This window comes from Rhodotorula graminis (genome assembly GCF_001329695.1).
Source record: "Rhodotorula graminis WP1 unplaced genomic scaffold RHOBAscaffold_2, whole genome shotgun sequence".
NCBI classification, from domain to species: Eukaryota; Fungi; Basidiomycota; class Microbotryomycetes; order Sporidiobolales; family Sporidiobolaceae; genus Rhodotorula; species Rhodotorula graminis.
Genome location: NW_017264929.1, coordinates 334266 through 350022, shown reverse-complemented (window position 1 = coordinate 350022; position 15757 = coordinate 334266). Strand labels below are relative to the sequence as shown.

The 15757-nt window shown below is 70.0% G+C and overlaps 8 protein-coding genes across 8 annotated transcripts; 4 read left to right on the top strand and 4 right to left on the bottom strand.

The window, feature by feature from the left end:
- Positions 1-31: 31 nt before the first annotated feature.
- On the top strand, positions 32-709 carry RHOBADRAFT_41384 (uncharacterized protein; the record flags this gene model as incomplete). Its single annotated transcript, XM_018413875.1, has 3 exons — positions 32-292; positions 357-473; positions 530-709. 3 exons carry the CDS (start codon positions 32-34, stop codon positions 707-709), a joined length of 558 nt encoding a protein of 185 aa, XP_018273441.1.
- A 776-nt stretch (positions 710-1485) lies between these two features.
- On the top strand, positions 1486-3035 carry RHOBADRAFT_11654 (uncharacterized protein; the record flags this gene model as incomplete). Its single annotated transcript, XM_018412055.1, has 6 exons — positions 1486-1600; positions 1676-1987; positions 2070-2145; positions 2247-2418; positions 2496-2580; positions 2647-3035. The coding sequence occupies 6 exons, from the start codon at positions 1486-1488 to the stop codon at positions 3033-3035; spliced, it is 1149 nt and encodes a 382-aa protein (XP_018273440.1).
- A 230-nt stretch (positions 3036-3265) lies between these two features.
- RHOBADRAFT_21364 (uncharacterized protein) lies at positions 3266-3721 on the bottom strand (the record flags this gene model as incomplete). The annotated part of the gene is made up of 1 exon (XM_018412550.1): positions 3266-3721. The coding sequence occupies one exon, from the start codon at positions 3719-3721 to the stop codon at positions 3266-3268; it is 456 nt and encodes a 151-aa protein (XP_018273439.1).
- RHOBADRAFT_33539 (uncharacterized protein) lies at positions 3393-5160 on the top strand. The gene is made up of 3 exons (XM_018413120.1): positions 3393-4109; positions 4178-4235; positions 4303-5160. Exons 1-3 carry the CDS (start codon positions 3720-3722, stop codon positions 4902-4904), a joined length of 1050 nt encoding a protein of 349 aa, XP_018273438.1. The 5' UTR covers positions 3393-3719; the 3' UTR covers positions 4905-5160.
- Positions 5161-5214: 54 nt separating this feature from the next.
- RHOBADRAFT_51249 (uncharacterized protein) lies at positions 5215-8815 on the bottom strand (the record flags this gene model as incomplete). The annotated part of the gene is made up of 4 exons (XM_018415738.1): positions 5215-7748; positions 7862-7894; positions 7972-8362; positions 8673-8815. The coding sequence occupies 4 exons, from the start codon at positions 8813-8815 to the stop codon at positions 5250-5252; spliced, it is 3066 nt and encodes a 1021-aa protein (XP_018273437.1). The 3' UTR covers positions 5215-5249.
- Positions 8816-9164: 349 nt separating this feature from the next.
- Positions 9165-12445, bottom strand: RHOBADRAFT_51248 (uncharacterized protein; the record flags this gene model as incomplete). Its single annotated transcript, XM_018415737.1, has 9 exons — positions 9165-9618; positions 9695-9763; positions 9825-10190; positions 10267-10829; positions 10898-10975; positions 11048-11161; positions 11231-11379; positions 11438-11482; positions 11548-12445. The coding sequence occupies 9 exons, from the start codon at positions 12443-12445 to the stop codon at positions 9237-9239; spliced, it is 2664 nt and encodes an 887-aa protein (XP_018273436.1). The 3' UTR covers positions 9165-9236.
- Positions 12446-12754: 309 nt separating this feature from the next.
- RHOBADRAFT_41379 (uncharacterized protein) lies at positions 12755-13923 on the top strand (the record flags this gene model as incomplete). Its single annotated transcript, XM_018413874.1, has 2 exons — positions 12755-12967; positions 13036-13923. The coding sequence occupies 2 exons, from the start codon at positions 12755-12757 to the stop codon at positions 13921-13923; spliced, it is 1101 nt and encodes a 366-aa protein (XP_018273435.1).
- Positions 13924-14207: 284 nt separating this feature from the next.
- Positions 14208-15557, bottom strand: RHOBADRAFT_41378 (uncharacterized protein; the record flags this gene model as incomplete). The annotated part of the gene is made up of 6 exons (XM_018413873.1): positions 14208-14610; positions 14686-14738; positions 14823-15039; positions 15115-15241; positions 15301-15384; positions 15512-15557. The coding sequence occupies 6 exons, from the start codon at positions 15555-15557 to the stop codon at positions 14208-14210; spliced, it is 930 nt and encodes a 309-aa protein (XP_018273434.1).
- Between the last annotated feature and the right edge of the window lie 200 nt (positions 15558-15757).

Sequence of the window (15757 nt, the reverse complement as noted above, 5' to 3'; positions counted from 1 at the left end):
TTCGACCGGCTCACCGTGACGCTATCTCGACATGGGAATGCGCCTCACGCTCAGGGGTGCCGTTGAAGGAGCGAGTTTCTCGCGCGTATCCCTGCGTCACCTCATCGACCGCGGCACCCTCAAGCACTGGAAGGACGGCATTATCGAGCGGCTCCACAATGACTGGGACCAGGCGATCATCCGCGAGCCCCACTTCGCGACCGCGAAGGAGCGCATCGACAACGTCCACAAGGGGCTGCAGTGGGTCGTCCAGGCGATGCTGCATCAGGAGATCACGCAGGTGGACCAGCTTGTGCGTCGCTCCTCTCGCTTTGAGGCACTCGTTCAGTCTCTCACGCACAATGTCTCCCGCGCAGCCGCCCGATGACCTCGTGCGCATGTGGATCTGGATCACGTTGAACGCCCCGGAGGAGGACGCGGCCTTGGTCGACGTCGTCGAGGCGTACGAGGCACGGCAGCTCGAGCTGAAGCAAGTGCGTCCATACTCTCGCCTCGTCCCCGAGCACACGGACTGACAATCCCGCCGCAGCTCGCAGATCGCAAAGCACACTGGGAGCGCGTCAAGCGCGCCGACGCCGACGCCGACGCCGAGCACTCGCTCGACAAGGGCCATCGCGCCGAGATCAGCGAGCGGACCGCGCAGCGCTACGGCCTCGACAAGCGGAGCTGGGAGGCTGAGTGGGCGAGGCGTCTCGCTCGCCGAGCGTGAGGCCCGAGCGGGTGCGTCGACCGTTCTCTTGCTCTCGTTCTGTGCCTCCCTCTCTCCCCGTACCGTGCCCTGACCCTGCTCCCTCGTCAGCAGCAGCCTACAGCCCATCGGGAGCGTCAATGTCTCGAGCGCGCGTACGAGAGCCGACGACGAGCAGCAGAACCTTTCTCTCTTCGTTCCGCGCCCTCTCTTGCAATACAGTGTCGGCGATGCCTCTCGTACAGCGTCCAGTACTCGGCTTCGTTCCGCCGAGCGTCTCCTGCGAGAATTATTCTGTCCGGGCGAGAGCTGCGGGCCGTGTCGAGCAGGTCGCTCGACTTGGGAAGGTCGAGGATGAGTTTCGCAGCGCAGCTCGACTTGCTGCCCCTCGAGAGCCTCCTGAGAAGGCTCATCGTAGCAGTGTACTGTGCGTCGAGCAGCAGCACAGGCTGGACGAGGCGTGCGTGGTTCGAGAGCCGCTTGCCGAGCGAGCCGCGGCATGCCGACTACGTCGTGTTTCGCCGCCCGCCCGCTCGGGCCTCCTCTTTGCTTCACCTTCCCCCTCGCTCGTCGCGCGCCGCGAGTGCAGACGCTGTCGGCAGAGCCTGTGCTCTGCGACGACGAGCGCGCTTCAGCTGCCCCGCTGCCCCGCTTGACTCTTGCGGAGTCTCCGCACGTGCGGCGTGCCGGCGGCGAGCGAGATTTCCTCGGGCTCGACGCGCCGCACCCGGCTTTGCTCTGTTCCCTCCACTGCTGCCTGCTTGCACGCCCACCGAGCACCGCTGCCCGCCATGTCGATGCCCTCTGTCGCGCCCCTCGACGCCTCAAAGCTCACGGTCGAGCTCACCAAGCAGCCCAAGGAGCTGCCGCCCACCTCGTCGCTCGTCTTCGGCCAGACGTTCACCGACCACAGTGCGTTCCCTCTCTCTCTGTCTGCACGAGGTCGAGCGAGCGAGCGGGCGCAGCACTCACCTCGAGCACCCGCAGTGCTCACCGTCAAGTGGTCGCTCGAGAAGGGCTGGCAAGCTCCCGAGATCAAGCCGTACGGCCCGCTCCAGCTCGACCCGTCGTCGACCGTGCTGCACTACGCGGCCGAGCTGTTCGAAGGCATGAAGGCGTACCGCGACAAGCAGGGCCGGTGCCGCCTGTTCCGCCCCGACCTCAACATGCGCCGCATGAACAGCAGCGCAAAGCGCCTCGCGTTCCCGACGTTCGACGGCGAGGTCCTCACCGAACTGATCAAGGAGCTCGTGCGCGTCGACGAGCGGTTCGTGCCCGACGAGGAGGGCTGCTCCCTCTGTGCGTCCCTCTCCTCCGCTTTCCCCAGCTCGCTCCCTGCGTCCTCCTGTCCTCGACTGACGCTATCGACCGCCACCCGCAGACATCCGTCCTACTATGATCGGCACCCGGGCGAGCCTCGGCGTCGGTCCCTCGACCGAGGTCCTCCTTTTCGTAATGTTCGTCTCGCTCTCGCTCTCGCTCTCCTCCTCCTTCCGCCCTCTTTCCTTGCCCGAGTCTCGTTCCGCACCTCACTGACCATCCTTACCCGCGCAAACAGCATGTCGCCCGTCGCCAAGTACTACGCCTCGGGCGCCAAGCCGGTCAGCCTCCTCGCGAGCACCAAGGACGTGCGCGCTTGGCCGGGCGGCAGCGGCGCGTACAAGCTCGGGGCGAACTACGGGCCTTGCGTTGCGCCGCAGCTCGAGGCAGCGCAGCAGGGCTACCAGCAGGTGCGTCGCCGCTCTCAGGGCGCGCTCGAGCGAGGCCCGCTCGGACCCTGTCCTGACCTTTTCTCTCGCTCGCGCAGGTTCTCTGGGTTCTCGGCGAGGACGACGAGGTGACCGAGGTGGGCATGATGAACTTCTTTGGGGCAAAGGACTTGGGCAACGGCGGTGCGTCCTCCGTTCCACCCTTCCCTCGCGCCGTCGACGACGAACTGACCCTTCCTCGTCCTGCAGCCGTCGAGCTCTTCACCCCTCCTCTCGGCGACATCATCCTGCCCGGCGTCACGCGCGACTCGGTGCTCGCCCTCGCACGAGCGCACGCCGACCCGAGCAACCCGTTCCGCCTCGAGGGCGTTCCGGACAAGCTCGTCGTCTCGGAGCGACGGGTGTGCATGCCCGAGCTGCGCGACGCCGCTCGGGACGGCACGCTGCGCGAGGTGTACGGCACGGGCACGGCGGCCATCGTCACGTCGGTCGAGCGCATCGGGTACGAGGGCGCGGACGTCCAGGTGCCGGTCGAGGGCGACGGCGGGTTCGGGCCGGTCGCAGGCGCGTTCTACGACGTTCTGCAAGAGATCCAGTACGGCTCGCGCGAGTTTGCCGACTGGTCGGTGCTCGTCTAGCTGCGCCGCTTTGACCTCGACGACGACCACTTTAGATTTTTCGTTCGCAATAGACTTTGTTCTCAGTACCACGCTGGCTCCCACTCTCTCGGCGTACTCTCCTGTGTCACAGTGCGTGGAACTTGCGCCGAGCGAGGGCGAGAAATAAGAAAGTGCGAGACGCTCGCGCGCGAGCTGCGAGCTGCGGGGCTCCCCCTTGGCGCGAGCCTGCGGCCTCGCCCTCGTCCACCTCACCCTCTCGCTCTCTCGCTCTTCACCAACACCCGCCACCAAGCACGCATGGCTGCCCTGCGCATCACCCCGCCAAGCAGCACCGGCTCGTCCTGGCAGCCCGTCGTCTCGCCCATCTCGCCCACAACCGACTCGTCGTCGTCGCTCTCGGCTCGGTGCCGGTACCTCGCCTCGCGCCTCGGCGGCAGCGCCGTGCACGACGACGCCCACTTCGAGGGCACCACCCCGACCTCGAGCGCGCCCGCGAGCCCGCACCGCACGTCGCCCTCGCCCTCGCCCGGTCGCTCGCCTCGCGTCGGCACCAGCCTCGCGTCGCCGTCCAACCCGCCGCCGAGCTTTCCCCTGTCGCCGCGCTCGAGCCTGCTCGGGTTCGACGCCGCCCCGCAGCACATCCTCGACGAGATCCGCGAGGAGGAGGACGGCGGCGAGTCGACGCCCAAGGTCGAGCAGGACATGACGTCGGCGTGGGCTCCACCTCGCCTCGCTGTCCCGGGCCAGGCGACCGACCCGCAGCAGCACTTTGCGCACAACGAGCTCGTCTCGCCGGGCACCGTCACCAAGCCGCTCCCCGGCGGGTACGACGGCGGCGCTCAGGCCCCGCCGTCGCCGACGCGCAGCTACGGCACGGCCTCGAGGACGGCGAGCACCGGGTCCCTGGGCTCGAGCCGTCGCCCGAGCTTCGCGAGCAGCATGCTCCTCGACCTGCAGCAGGGAGACGACGACGACGACACGGACATGGAGGAGGCGACCATCGAGGAGCGCGAGAACGAGCTGCGCCACGCGCTCAAGGACGGCGCGACATGGCTCGGCGTCGACCTGTGGCTCGTCGACGGCGAAGTTCTGGTGCGTCTTTTATTCCCTCCCTCGTCCATCCGTCCCGGAACGAGCTCCTGACGTCGTCCCGTCGACAGGTCGCATCGTCGCAGTCGTCGCTCGACCCGTCGAGGACTTTCTCGGCCACCGTCGTTCGTGCGTCCTCTTTCTTTCTTTCCATCTCTCGTATATCTCACTCACCAGTTCTCGAGCGCCGTCGCAGAACCCTTGCTCCGCATCTTCTCGCCGCAAGACGACTCGACGATCAAGATGCACCGCCGCCGCAGCTCGGTCTACGCGCACGTCAAGCCGCACTCGCCCTTCCAGCTCGTCATTCGCCTCCGCACACCGGCCACGACGACATTCCCTTACGTCGTCAGCGACCTTGAGCCCCTGCACGACGCGTCGCTCCTCACCATGTACTGCCCGAACGCGGGCTCGAGCACGGCCGGCCTCATCACGGTCGTCTCGTCGTCGGCCAACGGCGCCGAGATGGTCCCGTTCGAGCAGCTCTCGGCCGTCCAGGGCCAGCGCTTCGTCTACCGCGACGCGCCCCTCGCCGCGTTCGACAGCGACGAGGCGCTCGCCGACTCGAATATCGACCCGGCCCTGACGCCCGTCGCGGCGGGCGCGCTCGTCGAGGTGACCGGGTGGGACGGGCAGAAGAGCCTCTCGGACGAGCAGCGCGAGCGCATCCGGGCGCAGGTCGAGCGCGCGCACGCGCACGGGCTCAAGGTCCGGTTCGAGGCGCTGCCCAACTTTCCGGTCCACGTGCGCGAGCAGTGCAGGCAGGCCCTGCTCACGCTCGGCGCCGACTACCTGTAGGCCTCGCCGCCACCGCCGCCGCCGTCGGCGTCGTCGTCGTCCCGTCTTCCCTCAACTCGCGCCAAGACCCGCTCGTAGCGGACATACTTCCTTCTCTTTCTCCTTTCTCCCTTTCATGCCACTTCCTGTTGTTGCTGTACCCCTCCTTGCGCACCTCCTTCCTCTTTTTCCTCCCTTTTGTGCCCTCTCGAGAACGTCGTCCGTTTTCCTTGTAGCGAAGTAGCAATCTCGTCCCTTGATCAGTCTCTTTCTCTCGACCTGGCTCTCTCTCTCGAGCTCTAGAGACACGCAGAGAGTGAGAGAATGCGGTAAAGCAGTGTCCTTGACATGCACAGGCAGGCGACTCTACTCAAAGCCCGCCGGGACCTCCTCCTCCTCGATCGCCTCGGGCCTGTCCATCTCCTCGTCCTCGTCGAGGAACTCGTCCGGGTCGGGCCTCGGCGTCTCGGCCGTCAAGCTCGTCATGACGTGCCTCGGCACCCGACCCGGGCCCTCGAGCTGCGCGAGGCGCGACTGCATGAGGCCGTTGAGGAACGTGAGCTCCGAGATTTTGGTCCTCAGGCGCTGCACCTCGGCGTGCGCCTCGGGCGGCCAGTCGCGCCCTGCCGTCGCGCTCGCGACCGACGAGCCGCCGGGCGTCAGGGTCCCGTCGGTCGCCGTCGACGGCGCGGGCAAGCCGCCGAGCCCTCCCGAGGGCCGGCCCCGACCGCCCGACGACGCCGACGACGAGCCGCGAACCCGGCTCGAGCTCGCCGTCGTCGACGACGCGCTGCGCGCCGAGGGCCCGCCGAGCTGCACGCCGCGAGGGCGACCGCGCTCCGACTCGCCCCGGGCGCGAGAGCGCGACCGGCTGCCCTGGGCGCCGACGCGGCGCACGCTGCTGCCCGACCCGCCCGGGCTCGCCGTCGCGCGAGGGTACAGGTAGCCCGAGATGGGCTGCGACGCCGAGCTCGACGTTGCTGCACCGGGACCGGGCGCGCCGCTGCCCGACTGCGAGACGCGCAGCTCGTGGATGCCCGTCTCGACGCCGTGCAGCCTCGCTCGGCTCGTGCTCCCGCCGCTCCCGCTCCCGCTCCCGGCTGCAGCCGACGCCGCATCGTCGTCCTGCAGCTCGTCGACCTCGTTGAGGTCGTCCATGGCGGCATCGCCCCGCCCCTTGCCCTTGCCCGCCGCGCTCGCGCCGTACTCGTCGAACCGCTTCTCGGGCCGGCCGCGCCGCTCGTCTGCGCCGGGAGGCGTCCCACCGCCCGGCTGCGCGCCCGAGCCGAGCCCGAGCGAGCGCCACGACGGCGCGAGTGCACGGCTGCCCGTCTCGGGCGAGCGCACGCCGCCCTCGCTCGAGCCGGCGACTGACGGCGAGTCGGACGAGACGGACGCGCCGCGCTCGCGGTCACGAGCGGCGGTGGCGGTCGACGTCGAGGCGGTCGCCGTGGCGGTGGCGGCGGCGGTGGCGGCGAGGGCGACAGGAGGCTCGAGCGCAGGATGCGGTGCGGCGGGCGCAAAGAGGCCGGCGTGGTGGCGCAGGCCGGCGGGAGGCGGCAGGCCAAACAGCGGCTGCGACGTGCTGCCGCTGGTGAGCGACGGGAGCTGGACCTTGGCGTCGTCGCCGCCGGTGCCGGTGCCGTGCTGGGCCGAGCTCGCGCCCATCATCGGCGCGAGGAGCGCGTTGGCGGCCGCCTTGGCCTGCTCGTCGATGCTCGAGCCGTACATGCCGCGCCCTGGAACGGCGCCGGCGCCGAGCGCGAGGCCGTTGGCCGGCGAGCCGCTCGTCGCACGGTTGGGCGGGAGCGGAACGGGCGCGAAGCCGGGACGGCCGGCAAGGGGCGAGTGCGTGTGCGGCTGGTGCAGGTGGTAGTTCGGGTTCGGGTGCGGGTACCACGAGTGCGGCGGCGGAGGAGCAGGGAGGGGAGCGGCGCCGAGGGCGGCGCCCGGATGCGGCGGGCTCGCCGAGCCACGTGTCGAGCCGGGGCGAGACGCGCTGCTGTCGGCGCCTGGAGCGGGCGAACGAGAGCGCGAGTCGGACTGGGCGTGCGTGATCGACGAGGGAGGGTGGAGCGCGGCCTGTGCGGCGTGGGCGAGGGCGGCGGCGGCGGCGTGAGGAGGAAAGTGCGGTGGGGGAGGGTACGGGTAGGGAGGCGCCTGGCCCGGGTTGTAGCCGGCGGGTGGGACGCCGTACGGGTAGAAGCCCGGGTAGGGAGGGTAGCCCTCGGGCGGCGGCGCGCCCGGGTGGAAGCCCGGGTACGGGAACGGCGGCATGGGCGGCACGCCCGGCGCACCGGCGGCGCCCTCGGTCGGCGTCACCGAACCCGACGTGCGCTGGCGCGAGTCGAGCGAGACGCCGCGGCGGGTCGGGTCGCGCGAGCCCGACCGGCTGCGCGGCGGCGGGTACGGCTGGTGGGCGTGCGGGTGCGCCGGGTGCGGGTAGCCGTAGCCGTACGGGAAGCCCGGGTACGGCATGCCATAGGGCATGGCGCCTGGCGGCGGCACGAGCTTGCGCGCCTTGCGCCCGTCGTCCGAGACGGCGCCCTCGCCGAACGGCTTGGACCGCCCGTCCGACATGTCGTGGTCCTCGCTCGCGCCCGACCCGCCCGGTGCGCTCTTGCGCCCGTCGCCCGAGCGCGTCATGCTCTCGCTGCGGTCCTTGGACGCCGTCCTCGCCGCCGCCGCCGCGCCCTTGCCCGCACGGTCCTTGCTCGTGCTCTTGCCCTTGCTCCGGTTGCGCGACTTGATGACGTCCGTCTTGAGCGAGATGGGGCGAGGGCGACCTTTCATCTTGAAGAAGAGGGCGCAGGCGTTGCACAGGATGTGGGTGCTGTCGTGCGAGCGGCGCCAGAGCGGGGTCGTCTGCGGCAAGGTCGAGAGGTCAGTCTGGCGTTCTCGGTCCCGCCACAGCGGCGGCCTGGCTCTCGACGTGACGAGCTCGACGAGAGGGTGGGTTGAGGAGAGCGGCGGCGCACCTGGGTGGCGCAGTTGGCGCAGATTGGCTGGGTCTGCGAGGGCGAGGAAGGACAAACAGGTCAGGGCTCGGTGTCGCGACTCGAGAGGAGCTGAAACCGACGCGACGGACCTTATCGTAGTTGGCCGGGAGGGGGTTCGGGAGGCCGTTGATGGCGTTGGGCGCAGCCGGGTCGAAGCTGCCAGGCGGACGCTCGGCAGTCGGCGGAGCTGGAGCTGGAGCGGCCGTCGCCGGGAGGGCCGCCGACGACGAGGCTGCGGCGGCGGCGGCCGAGGCTGCGACGCCGGCGAGGGTGGCGGCGGCGGCGTTGGCCTCGCTGTCGTCCATCTTCTTGGGCGCGCCGTCCGAGGCGAGGGCGGCGGGCGAAGGCGCGGTTGCGGTTGCGGGTGCGGCGGCGGCGTTGGCGGTGGTGGAAGGAGGAGGGGGAGGGAGCGAGGACGGTGTCGGTGTCGACGTGGCTGGCTCGCTGGCCGCTGCTGGCGGAGGAGGAGGAGGAGGATCGCTGCTGTCGAGAGAGGGTCAGTGAGGGAGCGACGGCTTATCGGCGGCGGTGCCCTGAGCGAGCTCGTCGTGGTCCGCACGCCTCTGGACGAGGCCCTCGACGTGGGATCACACCCTGCGAGGGCTCCAGGCCAAGCGGATCCGACCCGGCCGTGTTGCCCGCCCTTGCTCTCCGCCTCGACTCGCCCCTCCGCCCGCGCTGCCCCGGCCTGGGGATCGCCGTGCAGCGTGCAGCTGCTCGCCCGCCCGCACTCGCACTGGTGCCCGCAGAGACGGCTCAGAGAGGGAGAGAGGAACTGGGGGGGACGCACGCAGCTTCGCCCTCGGGGATGGACGGCAGCAAGGCGCTGCTGCCCGACGTGTGGACCGGGGCCGCCGGCGCAGGCTGCTGCGGCTGGGCGACTGGAGGCTCTGTCGCCAGCGGTGGCGGTTGAGCTGCAGGCTCGGGCTCCATGGTGGGCAGGGGCTACGACGAGTGGTGGGAGACGAGCGAGGGCGGGCCTCAGCTCTCAGCGCTCGCTCCGATTCTGTTTATCGCCTTGCACAGCTCTCGGCTCACAGCTGCGAGGGCCAGGGTACCCTGGGCTGTAACGCTCCCCTCGACCTCGATCCACCAGTACCGCACAGGATCGCCTCCATCGCCGCCTGCCTCTCCCTCGCCTTTTCAGCTCTGCTTCACCTCGTGGTCGGGCGGCGCCTCGCGCTTTCTCCGCTCTTTCCTCCCCGCACTCTCCTCCCTCCCAGTGCGGACCGATGCCTGCCGAAAGCTCTCCGACGAGTCGACGACGACGGCGCAGAGAGTTAGAGCAGAACGAGTTGCGAGTTGCGAGCGTTGCACGGTCCTCATCCTCCTCCGTCGTCGTCCTCGACCACCCTCACCGCCTGCCGCCGCCGCCGCCGCCGCGCTTGACGCCCGACCCTCGCCCGAGGCACCTCCTCTCGACCTCCTCGAGCCCGCGCTTCCACGTGCCGTCGCCCTGCAGGCCGCGCACGTCGCCCTCGCCGACGAGCGCAAACACGTCGGTCCCGCGCGTGCCGTCGCGCGTCAGGCTGTGCCACGCCTCCTGCACCGTCACGAGGCTCGTCGCCGGCGCGTCGGCGCCGTCGTCGCGCGAGGCCGAGGCCGAGGTCGAGGAGGACGCGGCGGGCGTGATGACGGTGCGGCGCACGAGGTGGTCCGTGTCGAGCATGAACGAGTGGCCGAGGAGCGACAGGTGGATCGGCGGCGGGGCGTGGAACGTCATTGTGCGCTCGTCGCTGCAGAGTGTGAGAGCGAGTCAGTGCGGCGCGAGAGGGAGAGAGACAGAGAGGAGAGGGAGCGCGAGAGACGTACAGCGAGGTCGGGTACTCGCCGGGCGAGATGACGGTCGTCGAGCTCATCGAGAACTGGGCGTCTTGCGCACTGTACCGAGGCGAGAAGTCAGTGTGCGTCTCGTCGATGAGAGAGAGGACGAGGGACGCACCCAGTCGGGACCATGACGTCAACCTTGTTCTCCCTCACGACCCGGACCTCGCTCCTGACGACCCGCATCTCCCTCACGCTCGGCAGCTCGCCCTCGTTGTCGAGCTCAAACTCGATCTCGACCCGCCTCGGCGCCGCACCCTTCTCGACCGCGCCCGTCGAGCGGTACGTCCACCGGCGCACGAGCGTGCTCTCGAGCGCCGGCCCGCTGAGCACGTCGGCCGTCTGGCGCGCGAGGTGCGCCCCGGCGTCGGTGCGCGAGATGCTCGCCGAGGCCGGGTTGAGGAGCGACGCAAAGGGCGAGACGGTCGGCGCGGCTGGGAGGGGATCGAGGACGCGCGTCGAGTCGAGGATGCCGGTCGGCGGGCTGTCGGGAGATGAGGGTCAGGGCGTCGCTCAAGAGGGACACCGAGAGAGAGAGAGAGAGAGAGAGTGGGGCGCACGAAGGGATAAAGACGGTCTTGATCCGCTTGAGCTGGCTCTCGGCCCACTGCGCGAAGCGCCCGAACGCCCACACGCCCGAGAACGCCGGGCCCAACTCGACCTGGTCCTCGCCGGCACCGTCGAGCGCGCCCCTCGAGCGGTACAGCGGCCACGCGACGTGCCCGAAGCGCGCTCGGACCGCGACCCGCTCGGGCTGCGCCTCGCCCTCGCCCTCGGCGGCGAACGGCGCCCGCAGGAGCTTCCACACCGAGGGCGCATCGCCGACGTGCGCGCCCGAGCCCTGCGGCACAAAGAGCGCCTGGCGCGCCGTGCGCTCGAGGCGCATGCGCTCGCTCCACTCGAGGAGCTCGCTGAGCGCCGTCGCGTCCGGGTCGTGCGCCGGGTCGTCGCCCCGCGCCGGTTGGGCGAGCGACAGCGTCTTGACGCGCGCAAAGTGCGGGGTGCCGCCCGTTTGGTGTTGTGGCGGCGCGAGGAGGGGCGAGAAGGGGTACATGGCGTACTTGAGCGAGTCGAGGTTGGCGGGGAGCGAGGCGAAGAGCGAGGTCGACGTGCGCTCGAGGTGCTGCGGGACAAAGAGGGCGCGTCGTCAGTGTCGACGGTCGCGATAGGGAGACCCGCTCGAGGACGTACAAGAGCAAAGGCGGCGTTGACGAGGCGCTCGGCACGCTCGACGAGCTTTGGCTCGATCGCGCTCGCGGCGAGCGTGTTCTGCAGGACGACCGATTCAGTTCAAAGGGCTCGAGAGAGGGAGAGAGGGAGAGAGGGAGAGAGAGGACGCACGGGCAAAGGTCCCGGCGCGAGGAAGGCCTTGGCGGTGCGCGAGATGGCCTGGTACACCTCGGGTCGCAGCGTCGACGCTGGCCCGGGCAGGGTGAACTCGCCGCGCGCGCACGTCTGTACACAGGTGCGAGGGTCAGGTTGACGGCGGGAGGGAGAGAGAGAGAGGCGGACAGAGGGACGCACGTGCTCGAGAAGCTCCAGTTCCTCCTTGGCCGCCGCGACGCTCGCCTTGGAGCCGTTGAGGACGAGCTCGACCACGCTCGTCTTGGGGTTGCGGCGGAAGGCGACGTTGACGCCGAGCTGACGCGTCAAATTGGGGATGGTGCGCGATTCTGTCGAGGGGCGAGCGTCAGTAGAGGGCCGAGGGAGAGTGGGAGAGAGAGGACGCACTCGGCGACAGGAGGAGGAACAGGGCGCGGTCGTCGAGCGGGAAGGCTGCGCGCGAGAGGACAGGGTCAGGGTCGCCTCTCCGAGAGGAAAAGGTGAGAGCAAGGGCGCACCTTCCGACGTCCTGGGCCCGCTCTTGGCCGACGGGATCGTGTCGGGGTCGACCATGTGGAACTCGAGGACGAGGATGGTGTGGATGAGCTCGCGCTTGGTCATCTGGTCGATGCGCTTGCTCTTCCAGTACTTCTGCTTCTTGCCCTTTGTGCCGGTGCGCAAGCGCGGGTCGGTCAGGTCAAGCGCGAGGCCGTACTCGCCGGCAAAGTCGGCCAGCTGGCGCTTGTTGAACGCGCGGTCGAAGCGGGCGACGGCCGACTCCCACGCCTTGCGGTACACGAGGCGGTGCGAGTCGGGCGAGGTGGCGTCCGGGATCGTGAAGCGCTTGGGCCGCACGGCGCGCAGGTCGTCGAGGGTCGGGCCGCCGTGCTGGACGGACGGCTCGAGGAGCGACTTGAGCGTGAGCTCGGCGGCGGGCGGGGCGGCAGGAGGAGGTGGTGGTGGTGGTGGTGCGGCGGTCGACGAGGACGGGGACGGGTCGGCGGCGGGAAGAGGGGACGAGGGAGGTGCGGCAGTCGAGGGGGAGGTCGGCGACGAGGTCGAGGTGGACGAGGCGGCCTCGGCGGCGGCTTGTTGTTCTTGCTGCTCGTGGGCGAGCTCGTTGATGAGGTTGGCCATGGCCTCCTCGGCCTTGTGCTGCTCTGGCGGGGCGTGGTCATCGTGAGCTTGTCCGAGGTGGTCGTCGTCCTGGTCGACGCGGTCGCCTGCCTGGGCGAGGGAGGCTGCGCCGCGCTTGCCGAGGGTGGTCGGGAGGGCGTGTGACCTGCTCGGGGCGGTGCTCGGCGGCGGTGTGGACGAGGTGGTCGAGCGCGGCGAGGATCGGCGGACGGCGCACAGGGCGCACGACGAAGCCCGCGCGGCGAGTTGCGCAGAGGGGCGCACGGCCGAGGACAGCATGGTGGCTGTGCTGGTAGCGCTCGAGAGCTTTGGCGAGCTCTGGGTCGGTGCGAGAGCGTTCGAGAGGGACGCCTCACCCTTTGCTCCTCGCCGAAACCAAGGTCCAACTCTTGCACCCCGCACGCCAGCTTGAACGAGCCAGGCCACCTCGCGACTCGACCCAGAGCCACTCCAGACGCCGACTGCACCGCACATCCACTCGCCGCCTGTCGCCGTCGCCCCTCTGTCGCCCCTCAGCTTCGTCGACCTCATCAGCTCGTCCGACTCGCGGCCTCTCCACCAGCAAGCCCGACAGCCGTCTAGCCCACCATGAGGCACGGCATGCGCACCGCCAAGCTCGGCCGCCCGACCGCCCACCGCGTCCTCATGCTCCGCAACCTCGTCTCGTCCCTCCTCCACCACGAGCAGGTCACCACCACCCTCCCCAAGGCCAAGGCCGCCCAGAAGCTCGCCGACCAGGTCATCCACTGGGGAAAGCTCGGCGGCAAGTCCAACTGGGACCGCGCAAACGCCTTCCTCCTCGTGCGTCCCCAGTCCTCCCCCTCTCTCTCTCGACGTCTCTCAAGCTCACGATCCCCTCGCCATCGCAGAACCCCAAGGACACGCTCCGCCCTTTGTTCACGACCCTCGCCCAGCGCTACGCCTCGCGACCAGGCGGCTACACGCGCATCCAGCGCGCCGGGTACCGCGTCGGCGACAACGCGCCCGTCGCCGTCCTCGAGCTCGTCGACTCGGCCGCCGACCTGCGCTTCGAGCGCGCGGCGCGCACCGTCGGACGCGAGATGGCGCTCCGCGCGCGCGAGGTCGTCCCCGCGACGGGCGAGATGAGGGGCCCGGCGGCGTGGCACGACTTGCGCAAGCGGGTCGAGGCGCACGGGCCCGAGCGCATCGGCGAGCTGCTCGGCGCCGCCGAGGAGCTCGACGCGCTCACGCGCGACAACGTCGTCAAGGCGCTGCGGTACCGCTCCGCGCCGCTCCCCGTCGACCCGGCGACGAGCGTCTCGTCTACGGCCGAGGTCGTGTCGGCCCCGGCGCGCGACGTCGACGCTCCTTCGTCCTCAGCAGCCGCCGCCGACGCCGACGCGACCGTCCCCGCCGTTCACCCGGCGTCCCTCTTCCTCGACCGCGCGTACCACCACTACCTCCTGTCGCTCGCGACCCTCTCGCTGTCGACCTCGCGCGCGCCCGACCCGGACCGCACCATCAAGCAGCTCACGCAGCGCCTCGGCTCGCTCGAGCTGCGCGGCGCCCCGCGCCCGGTCCTCACCGTCCCGAGCGTCGGCCGGTCCCCAAAGGCGGGCGAGCGCACCGACGGCTGGGAGGCGCACGCCGAGCGGGGTGGCGACGCGAGCTCGAAGCGCGGTGGGCCGATCGCGCGCGCCAAGGGCAACAAGGGGCGCGAGAGCAGGACCTGGGGCGCGCAGGCGGCGGCGGCGGCCGCGAGGGCAAAGGCGCAGGCGGTCGAGCACGAGGCGTAGATTCGCGAGCAGGGCCGCTGCACAACTGTCTTTCCCTCCCTGTGCGTCTCACGAGAGCTCGAGAGGCCGTTGGCAAAAGAGAAGGGCCTTGACATGGGCAGCTCGAGGTGTACAGACAAGCAGGGGCGCGGCGAGGGAGAGCTAGTGACAAGGGTCGAGGAGGGGGGAGAAAGAGAGTGTCTACACGGGCTCAAGAAAGTGTCCGTCTCGTCGTCAGGTGCGCTCCTCGCTCCGAGCGCCGCCGCCCACCCTCGCGAGAGAATGCGACGCCTCGCACGGCGTCCTCACCACCTCCTCGTCTCGGAGCTCTGGCCGGGCGGCCTGAACCCGCCCTCGTCGCCGCCATAGTCGTACGGCGCGTACTCCTCCTCGTCCCGGTACCCGACGACGCTCGTCGCCTGCACCGCACCGCCGCCCTTGCGCAGCTTGCCGCCCGTCGCCCTCGCCGGCGGCGCGTCGTACGCCTCGTCGCCGCCGCCGCGCGCGAGCTCGTTCCTGAGCCCGCTCGCACGACTGCCCTCGCGCGCGTGACCGTACCCGCCGTACCCGCCGGGCGTCATGAGCTCGTCGCTGTCGCCCGGGGCGTACGACGGACGCCCTTGGCCGGGCTGAGCGGCCGAGCCGTCCCACAGGCCCGACTGGCGGATCTCGTGTGCGGCGGTCGAGTACACCGAGTCGTAGCGGGCGCTGCGAGAGGGTGGACGAGGCGTGAGCGAGGTTGCGAGAGAAGGAAAGAGGGGAGGAAGGAGGAAAGGGACGCACTGGTCGAGGCGCTGCTCCGAGGCGTAGATGCTCGTGTAGGCGACAAAGTAGAGCTGCGACAGTGCAAGGCAAAGAGCAAGTCAGTCTCACGCTTCGACGTGCTGCAGCTGTACCCGCAGACAAAGAGCCGGACGCACCTCGCACAGGCCGACGATGACGAACAAGAGGCCCATGATGCCGACCTGTATCCAGGTCCACACGTTGCAGATGTCGCGCGCGGTGCTGTCCGTGTCGTCGAGCGAGAAGAGGCGGGTGCACTGGTCGACGCCGGCCGAGTGCTTGACGGCGCTGATGATGATGAGGGCGAGCGCGAGGAGGAGCGCGGCGCACACGAGGAGGCCGTTGATGCGCAGGCTGTGGAGGTAGATGTCGAGTCAGGTCTGGGCGCGTGCGCCGAGGAGAGGAGGAGGGGGGGAGAGCGGGACGCACAACGACTTGAAGAGGCGAGGCTTGTCGCGCAGGACGCCGATGAAGCCAAAGAGCTGGGCTGCGGCTATCACGAAGCACAGGATGCCGAGGATGTACGAGATGAAGCTTGGCGTCGTGACCGAGATGACTGCGAGTCGAGGTGTGTGAGTGCAGCTCGGGATCGAGAGGGAAGAGAGGGGGACGGACTCGAGGGAGCGGCGAAGCACAGGACGCCCGTGACGATGGAGATGACGAGGAACTGGGCGAGGATGGCGTAGATGCCCGAGTTGTCTGCAGCGCGGGAGTGGTGTAGGCGCGACGGCGGGATGTGTCGAGGCGAGGAGGAGGAGGAGGACGAGGGGGCAAGGTCAGCACGGGGCTCAGAGGGCTGGAGGGAGAGGAAAGAGCGTGGACGGACACAGTGGGACTGCGCAGCACACGTAGGTGCGGCTCCACACGGGCATGGTCGCGTGCTGGAGGGCGAGAGAGGGGCTTGCTGATGAAGGGCGCTCGCGGGGTTGAGCGAGGAGGGCGAGGCGAGGGCAGGGCAGGGACGCGCGAGTCGCGTGTGTGGTGCCTTTGTGTAGGTGTGCGGTGCCGGTGTTGGAGGCTGGCAGGCTCTGGCGGGCGAGGATGAGAGTTGAGAGGCAAGGGGCGACGACTG

Bases quoted from the DNA above. Each gene is read 5' to 3' on its own strand.
- RHOBADRAFT_33539 (XM_018413120.1), top strand. From the start codon at position 3,720: ATGACGTCGGCGTGGGCTCCACCTCGCCTCGCTGTCCCGGGCCAGGCG. The intron at 4,110-4,177 runs GTGCGTCTTTTA...TCCCGTCGACAG, and splicing joins TCGTCGACGGCGAAGTTCTG to GTCGCATCGTCGCAGTCGTC. The intron at 4,236-4,302 runs GTGCGTCCTCTT...GCGCCGTCGCAG, and splicing joins TTTCTCGGCCACCGTCGTTC to AACCCTTGCTCCGCATCTTC.